At 42.5% G+C, this 9508-nt stretch overlaps 1 protein-coding gene across 1 annotated transcript in view; it reads right to left on the bottom strand.

Annotated features, from left to right (window-relative positions):
* Nucleotides 1-614: 614 nt before the first annotated feature.
* Nucleotides 615-9508, bottom strand: part of LHPP (phospholysine phosphohistidine inorganic pyrophosphate phosphatase) — a gene marked incomplete at its 5' end in the record, with an annotated part of 179937 nt that continues 171043 nt past the window's right edge. Inside the window, one exon of the mRNA XM_019502175.1 lies at nt 615-2333. Coding sequence (XP_019357720.1) covers nt 2237-2333 — 97 coding nt within the window. The remainder of the gene's footprint in view (nt 2334-9508) is intronic.

The following is a 9508-nucleotide window of genomic DNA, read 5'->3' as shown; positions in this document are numbered from 1 at the left end:
GGGGGGGCTGATGTGGTCCCTGCTCAGGAAAATGGAGGCAAAGAAATTGTTAAATAGGTTAGCTTTGTCATCTGGTGTGACGACCAGATTTCCTAGCGTGTCTTGCACGGGCCCCACGTTACCCGGAACCTTCTTTTTGCCTCCTATGTATTTAAAAAAGCACTTCTTGTGTGCCAAGGGCCTTCTGTTTTGTCCTTTGTGGTAGCACCTTCCACCCACTTCAAAAAGAAAAACAAGCATCTGCTCATTTTCTTATTTTCCCTGAGCTATTTGCGTAAAGGTATTTTGATCTTCAAGACTTCTGCTGAAGTGTGTTTTCCATCCTCATCTTTGCCAAGGGCACTCTTACTCAGTTGCTTTTTAAAGCACCCCTTCCACACCAACCCTTCTGCAGACAGCATTGCTGTCAAACTGATTCAGAATACCACTGACCTCAGGAGTGAATTGCATAGCCACTGAGGTATCAGCTGTGCTTTTGCACCTTAGGTTTGCAGGTGCAGATAGTTGAAAACTGCCTATTATCTCATCTTGCAACCCTATTTTTGAAAATACACATTTCTGATTCTCTCAAAATTGCTTAAGGTTTGTAAATAATGACTACAACAACTAAGATGTACAGGACTGTTGTTTATTAATTCAGGTCAGTTCATTAATACATCTAGCCACAAAGGGATCCATATGTCAATAGTTTTACCTTTTAATTTGTAACAACTGTACTTATCGCAGGATCTCTAAATTACTATAGTGCCAAAGAACCATCCAGATGGAATGAAAAGCAATGAAAGGGTTGACAAATGCATACTGAAGGGGAAATCTGAAAAAGGAACCTTGAATAACCTGCAAGAGATGGAAATCTGCTTTATTTCCACGATGACTTTTTACTATTATGGGAGGCACTTCAGTTCCACAGTCTTTGGCTTCTTGTGGGAGAGAGAGTGAGAGATGTAGTACTAACCCTGGACTAGGCTGTGCAAACTGCACACAGCTCACATTAAAGGGAGCTGCCTGGCCCCAAGGCTGTGCTTGGAGAGGGATCTCACCCTGAGTTGTCCTGCACATGGGAGGAGAGCAGCAAAGAGGGGAGCAGCACACAGCCCTGGTGCAGTGGTCCCACACTGCTGGCAGTGACGGAGAAGCGCCATGCCTCTGACCTCCTCTGTTTAACAGCTGTGTATCGGGACCTAACTCTACAGGTGCTGGGTGCCTTCATTTCCTAAAGGCTTTAAGAGTAGTTGATGGTCCTAGTCCCCTCCCAGGATCAGTCCTAACTAGGTCACTAATTAGTAATTGCTGAAAATCATAAGGGAAAAATCCAAGGCAATTTATTTAAGCAGTAAAGTGTCGTTTAATTCATAGTTAATTGCTGCCCTCTTTATGTGTTTACAAAGATTTCCAGGCAGTAGCAATATTGAGTAAAGCTATTATTTGGGAACATAGCACCCAACTAGTCAGCCTTGCACCCAGCAGCCATACAATGACATCCAAGTGCACAAGGTCTATTCTTAGAATCTGCAAAGGAAATTAATCCAACTGGACTGTGACAGTTCAAATGTGGACATCTGTATGAAGTGGCACTGAGGCCTCGTGCTTTGATTTCAGTTGGAGCCAAATCCCAGCCCTTCTGAGAACCCACCTGTAACAGGCCCATGCTGCCCCCCTGAGGAGCTTCAAAGCCACTCACCCCCTATGCTGAGAAGCCTAGATGCAAAATGCTACTCTTAATGCTTTGTCCATATAGTGGGTGGTTATGCGCAGCCAGAAAGAAAGGGGGTGTTATTCAATAGGGAGCATCCCCAAAATGCACCTTGCTGTTTGCATGCATTTTTATCTGAAACACAAGGGAGCCAGTTGTACACTCAGCCATGCCCAGGGGTGGCTTTGAACCTGTTCTACACTTTGCATCAGCTCATTTTGTCTGCTCTTCCAACTGCCTAGCACTGTGCGAGACGCCAAATGGTTAGAAATTCAGAAGACTCATGTAGTCTGACACTGCCTTCAATGGGGTTGGTATTTCAGATTAGTGCCTAAACATGAGAAATTTAGAAATGGTGGGCACTTACAGACAATTGCATAATTGTTGCTTCTTTCCTGGGGCTATTTGTACAGGGTTAAAATTAAAAGAAGATAAGGGAATTAAACAGAGGGGGAGGTGGCATGGTATGTGGGTGGTGTGCTATGTCTCCTCTCTTATGTCCAACTTCTTTATGCCTTTAAAGTAATATCTGCAGCAGTACAGTCACTTGTCCAACTGCTTCAGAATAATGTCGACTGCCTCAGCAAGGTTGTTCACGTACCCATCTGGTGTCACTTCTGGGTGCTGCTCATCACAAGGCCTGCGGAGGAAAGAGAAGGGCAAGACTGGTAACAAGAGTAGTGATCACTTCAATAACAGGCATGTTAAATGAGAGAGGGATTTCACCCGGACATGAAGAGAAGAGCAGCTGTTTTGATTTTGTTCCAGTGCAACTACAGTTTAGTCTGGGAAGCCCCAGACACGAAACCTGTATCAGATTTCTACTGGCATGCATCAGGTCTGGGATTTGATGGATTTGCTTGTCTACTATTAGAACTACAGTACAATCCACTTAATCACTCCCCTGCTAAATGCCATGTCTGCTTAATTGTTGTGATTACAGAGAAACAGCATAATTGCTCTGGCTCTCAGTGACTCTAGAGCATAGATAATGGCACAGCCAGTCCATCTAAATGTTATGTCTGCAAGCTTTTTCACAGCACTGAAAAGGTGAGAAGCAGTGTGTTTTTCTCACACCCTTCCTGTTGTGCAGCCTCCTTCCATGAGGGTGGATAATTAAGCCAGCCTTAACAGAGTGTTTTTGAACATGTTTTACTGTTGCTATTAGAATTATTTGTATTGTGGTAGCACCTCCAGGCCTCAACCAAGCTGTGGGGCCCATATGGCTGGTACGGTAATAAGAGCTGGTCCCTGCCCTGAAGAAATGATGTGCTAAACCCTTTAGATAGACAGAGTGCGAAGGAACCACTAAGGCAGAGAGACTTGCCTAAAATAATATAGCAGGCCAGTTTCAGAGGCAAGCCCCAAGCCCCTATTAGCTCTACCTGTCTGCTAACATGTGTGACCAGACTGAGATGTCCAAGTGCTTTGATGCCACCAGCTCATGGATGAAGAACAGCTAGTGAAGCTGAACCAAAGCAAGACAGAAGTTATGCTGGCCCTGGGATGAAGAAAGCCCTATGAAGACATTGTCTTCTTTGGTTGGAGGTACACACTTCAATTGATTTATTCTGTCCAAAGCCTTAGGATTACTCTCTAAGGCAAACTATATTCTCAAAAAGTATCTGTGAATGATACTTTTTCTACCTTCTTCAGTTGGCCAGGAAACTCCTTGCCATCCTGGCTGTCATGGGAAAAGGTTTAGCTAAGCACCTCTTTGTCTCCTCCCATGTGCACTGCACCTGGGCAAGACAGCTTTTGCCCCCAGGACCTCGACGCAGTGCTGAATTCTGCTGCGCACCTCCTCAGCAACATGGGCAACTGTGAACAGATCCGACCTGAAGACTTCCTACACTGGTTTCTCACAAGATTAAGAACAAATTCAAGGTCACAGCTCTTATCTCCAAGATGCTCTATGATCTGTGCACTAAAAGCTCAACTGAAGCTTTAGGACGTGGGCCATGGTCAACCAACCCGTCCCAAAGCCACAACACAACAAGGGGTAAAACAGCTTTTTTAGGTCCAGAATTCCCTAGGTACTAAGGACCATCACAACTCTTTGAAACCTCACTATCTTCTGCCCCAAATGCAAAGCACATTTCCTGGATCTGCCTTTTCCCTTATAAACACATATTTAAAAAGGATCCCCCAGATAAAATGCAAACCCATTACTGGAGCAAGGACTGTAGCCTGGCTCTTTCTGGGCAGTTCTGTTGCCTTTTGGACCTGCTCTTTGTGGCCTAACAACTATGTAAGTATTTGATACAAAATAGAAGAGATTCAATGGAAAGGACTGAGAGAAACCCACCTCAGAATAGCCTAGAGCCCAGTGATTTGTGCACTGTTCCTGGAAGCAGATTTGATTGATGCCCACAATTAAAGTAATTCACCAGATTGAATGCATTGCATCACATGTGGCATTGTTATTCAGATGACAGTAATATCAGCAAAAGTATAAATATTTCACTGCAGGCCTACCGCCCTGTGAAATGGGATGAATAATTATTTTACTACGATTTTTATCAGAGAATAGGTAAAGAAAATAATTCAGTTTTGACCTGGAAACTTGAATGGGCTCTTCTTAGGACCAGTTAAGGGTTTAACTTGGAGAACCATGTTAATATTATGCTTGTTGGGCTGGGCTGAGGAATGGAGAGCACATTTATATTTCATTCTCAGTGGCTTTACTCTGGGACCCATGGAAAGAGTTGCGAACTCTGTTGTCCACTTCCCTTCGTGCCAAGTTCCTCATTTTCTTCTGTAAAGGGCAAGACTTTGAGGGCTATATTTTCAACCAGGGAAGATGCATTTCCCATCAGATGTACAGTAGCCATGGAGACTATTATTATTTATGATTGGCAGAATTTAGCAGATACTCATCTGTACAAATACCAGATTATTTTTCAGTTTTGAGCCCAGGCTCCCTGTGACTATTTCCTTGTGGTTTATTTTGCTGAAGCATCCTTGTTTCCAAGTACATGAATTCCTCACAAAGGAACAGCCTCTTTCAGTAAACTGTGCTGCTTGAGGTTCCATTTGCCATAGGGTCAATTTGACGTCTTTAGCTGAGTATCCAACTTTTGCCTTGTCAGTGTTATGGTGCAATAATAACAATAACAGATTATTATATTATAGATTATAGATGATTATTCATTATGTTTTCCTCACCCAAATAAGCATGTCAGGTCATGGGACAGCAATTTATAAGATATATAGAGCAGAACAAGCAAGCATAAAACCAGTAAAAATGTAATCAGCATTGCAGGTCTGATTCTGCAGTCCTAACACAGGGAAGTTGTGACAGAGCAAAGAAATCTCTAATTTCATTTCATTGTATAGGATGCAAACGATAGATTGCGGCAACTCTTTCTAAGCTAGAGCATTCACATTTACATGGAACAGTCTGCAAAGACTGCTCACGAAGACAGATTTTACATGAATTTCCAAGTAAACAGCGTTCTTTAATTAACACAAAGATCATAAAATGGATATCTAAACTAACAAAACAATGATAGGCTTCTAATATAAGGTTCTGTAACCTGGATGATCTACATACCTATATCTCCATCTCTCTCTCTCTGTATAGTATATAGTAACACTGTGCGTGCATGCATGCACATGTCTGTGTAGAAAAGGGCAACCCAAGCTCAAATACTCTAAGGTGAGGTTGCACACCTCAGACAGCTCAATTTCCCCCGGTCTGTCTCAAACTCTTAACAGTAATAGAAAACCAATAATAATGAACCGCATGTAAAATGCTCTAAAAATATTTTGCAAAATGTCAGACCTTTCAGGTAGGAAATAGTTGAGAGAGATTCTAAAAATCCATCAGAACTATCCTTGCAAATAGTATTTAAAACAGTTGTAAATTGAACAGCTGTTAAGTTACTGAACTGGTCAGTCCTCTTATATGATATAAGCTAATTACACCTGCAAACAAAAGACTATGGCCAGGTTATTAGACAAGATGCTGAAGACACAACAGTTTTTCCTACGCACGCACCAAGTGCGTGAGAACATCCAACTATTTTACTGGGTCAGTGGAGCTCTCAGATGACAAGGTCTGAGTCAGCATTGTTGTCCCTGATGATATACAGAAATATGTTTTTATTTTTGTGTGCCCATCCAAGTAACATGCTCACATTATGCAGCTTAACCACCAAGCATGAAATCCCGGCTCACTTGACATCAATGGCAAAATTCTAATCGACTTACAAGGGGATAAGATTTTTCCCTCAAGACTGTTCCCCCTTACTCATGTAATTAGTCCCCTTCTGGGGGAATACTGCCATCAATAAGGGAAGCAGGAGCTGTCCCTCAATCATGCTGTTCCGTAGGGTCAGCGCGGACCATCCATCTTTCCTGTTCTGGTTCTTACACTGCACTCTTCACTGCAGCATATCTGTGCTAGGAGTCAGCAACATAACATCTGCCACGTGCTTGTTCTCATTTCAGGGTGGAAAATGCATGTTCTATGAGATTTGTTTTAAACAAGACACATAGCACTGTAGGGGTGGGAAAAGAAACAAGAGGTGGTGAGATGTATTACCGAATGAGCATCAGTGCCTGTGGCGGAGTCTGAGAGCACTGGCTGGGTACAAGTCAAGGAAGCAGAGTGCAAATATAGGTCTTGCAAGCTCCCCCAGAAAGCCTTAAGGGAGGACGCCTGCCCTGATCTATGGCTTCTTTGCAATGCATGAGAGAGACAGACTGAAGTCAATGGGACTCAAGAAAGACTCTGAAGTTAAGCATATGCTTATGTGTTTTGCTGAATAAAACCTGCACAGTGAAGCTGTTTGGGACAGACCATCTTCTTATTCTGTGTTCAGATAGTGCCTAGCACAATGGGGACCTGATTTGTAACTGGGGCTCATAAGTACAGTGACAGTAAAAGTCACAATAGTAAGAGCAGATTCAGAGGGTTTATTTAATTTCAACAGGGTTTACAGTGCAAAGTTTTACTAGGTTTTTTTAGTTCTATTTTTAGGTTTCTGTAAGTGGCCTAAGGGGAGGGGAACTTAATAAATAAATCAGTTTGTATCATTATTATGGCACTGTAACTCCCTAGCAAAGCAGAACAATGAGACTCCCACAACAACCCTGTTGTGTTCTGCTAATTGTAAGAGAAGTGTCTATTATGGTTGACACCAAAACATGAACATTTTCATGTGGCCATTGTTTTTCATCTTGCAGTTTTGCTTTGTAGATCACAAAGCCAAACAACAAAGCAATGGACTTTTTCCTAATTCAATGCTGGTCTCTGAAAAAGCCACCAAAATGAAACCTTAACCAGTAACTCTCAAAAGCCAGTGACAAGGGAGGCATTTTCACAAGCACCTAGTGAATTAGAAGCCCACTTTCAAATGAGTACAGACAATTTTACAAATATGGTGAGGCTCCTAGAAACGCAAATAAGCATCTAGAGGGATTTACAAAAACACCTAAGTGTGTTAGATGCCTAATATACTTGGGGACTCTTGTAAATCCAGTGGCGTGGCTGTCTGACTCTTCAGACTCCTAAATAACTTTGAAAACATGATCTCAAGTCACTTTTGAAAAAACAATATAGGCTCCTTAGACACACTTGAAAATATAGGCTCCAACACTTGAAAATTTTGCCCAGGAATAACTGTTGCCCCATTTCTAGTCCTTTTTCCCCCCTGTCACCTCTAAATGATCTTTATATTTTTGAAAACCTGTATTATTATAGACATCACGGCAGCAGATCAAACAGGAGACTGGAGATTTTGCCTTTAATTAAAAAAATGACTAAAAATATGTTTATTTGCTATTTCTGTTCCAGAATAAACCTATGTTGTTGCTAATTTTGAGAGGAAGGCCTCCAGGTCTTTCATGTGGGACTCTGGTGGTTAAGAGAGAACATAAATCAAAACAAAAGAAAATTATATTCTGTAGCTAAATACTGAACCGTCAGCATCTTGGCCAGCGCACAAAATTGCATGTGAAAATCAACTGCAGCCTTGGGAAACACTCTCTGTAGTGAAGCAGAAATTCTTAGAAATGATGCAACGTCAAATTCTTGTTCCATTTGGAAGAAGTGTTCTCGAGCTCAAGTTGGTAGTGATTGCTGCACTGTACATGAAAGGAGTTTGTGGTCTTACTCCATTCCCACAGCAGAAAAACCCTGCCCATAACTGGGACTAATTACCACCTTGCTGGTGCAGTAAGCCGCAGAGATAAAGCCTGAACCCTCTGACCTATACAGACAGTGCTTCAAGGTTAGGATTTCAGTGCACCCGTTCTGAGGCCGAACAGGGGAATTCATTCTCCAGGACTATTGATCTGCCATACTCCATGAAGCAGTGGATATCCTCTGAGGTTCTCAGCATATTGGTTGTCATCATTAAAGATGACTTGGCAATGTTATAGTCTGACTAGCTAACTTTCCCAAGTGTCTTCAGTCAGAAGGGTATTAACTGTTGCAGTCCTTAACTGCTCTGTAGTGTTGCTGTGCTCTATTAAACAGCTGTCATGCTTCAGCCCAGAAATGGTTGCCTGCTTCTGATGGATGAAGTGATCTACATATTCGTTGCACGTTACTTCGTAAAGTGCCTTGGAATTCTTCCACGTAAATGAGCCTCTGTCAATACACAATATTATATACTGAAGAGACTGCTAGTGGAGGCAATGTGTTTACATGCAAAGCACATGTTCCACGCAGCGACTTCCTCTGTCCCTCCAGAATTATTCTTTTCTGTTACAATTTTCTGGTAATTTGTATTTTTGTGCGTGTGTGGTTTGAGGTGCATGGTTATTTTTTTTTCTGATGCTCACCCTTAAAACACATAACAGGCAGAGGGAGCCACGTATCAGAAAGGAACACAAGTCTTAGGAGGTTTGTTAAACAAAATGTTCTTGTTGGGTCATCTGGAGCTGAAAGCAAAACTGCTTAATGAGGCAACAAGTGAGTTATTTCAAACTGAATACAAAATGTTCATGAAACGCCGCATGAGAAAAATGGACAGTTGGAATGTCTTTCTAAAGTACTTTGTTTGTATTACACCCTACCAGATATATGGAGGACAAAAAGGGAACAGCTGAAGTACTACATGTATAAAATATAAAGGCTTAACACATGAGAGTATTGACTGGGACAGTTGACATAGATTGCCATGGCCACAGGGATGAAAATAGCTGGATTATTCAGATCAACCTGAACTAGACCAGCAGAAACTTGACTTCAGAGAATAAGAGCAGATGGGAACTGACTAGCACATGATTAATATCACAGATTAAAATTAGCTTCTTGCATAGTTCCTTAAAAATAGGGGTGTGTTAGAAAAACAGCACGCAGGGCCAAAGGAAGGCACAGATGTTAATTTGAAAAAGACAAATGATCCCAGATTCCAGCCTACAATGCCGCAGTCATTTCGCAAACCTGATCTGTAACGATACATGTCCCCCTGTTGTTGAGCTTTTTTTTTTTTTTTTGCAACAAGAGAGAACTACAGTCATTCTGCAAAGCCAGAGATCTCTCTGGGAGTGTCCACACGAGTGCGCATGTGTGGTATGCAGCACTGCAGACCCGTCTGCGGCGCTGCAAACCACACACGCCAGCATTTACCATGCTGCTAATTTGCAGTGTGGTGGGTTTTTCTGACACTTGGAGATCCTGGTATCAAAAAACCTGCTCCAGAAAAAAGCGGGGTGGTGCACATGGCGGCAGTATGAGTCACTCAAAACCGGAGCCTGGCCAGCCAGAGCCATGCTTCAGCTGCCGGCCAGGCGCCTGTGCCAGATCGCTGCTGTTGGAGCCCCCAGAACCCCAGATAAGGCTGGTGCTGGCCCCAGCCT

Source organism: Gavialis gangeticus, unplaced genomic scaffold (genome assembly GCF_001723915.1).
Source record: "Gavialis gangeticus isolate Ggan-Ray unplaced genomic scaffold, GavGan_comp1, whole genome shotgun sequence".
NCBI classification, from domain to species: Eukaryota; Metazoa; Chordata; order Crocodylia; family Gavialidae; genus Gavialis; species Gavialis gangeticus.
Note: the sequence above shows the minus strand (reverse complement) of the source record. Positions and strands in the feature narration are given on the sequence as shown.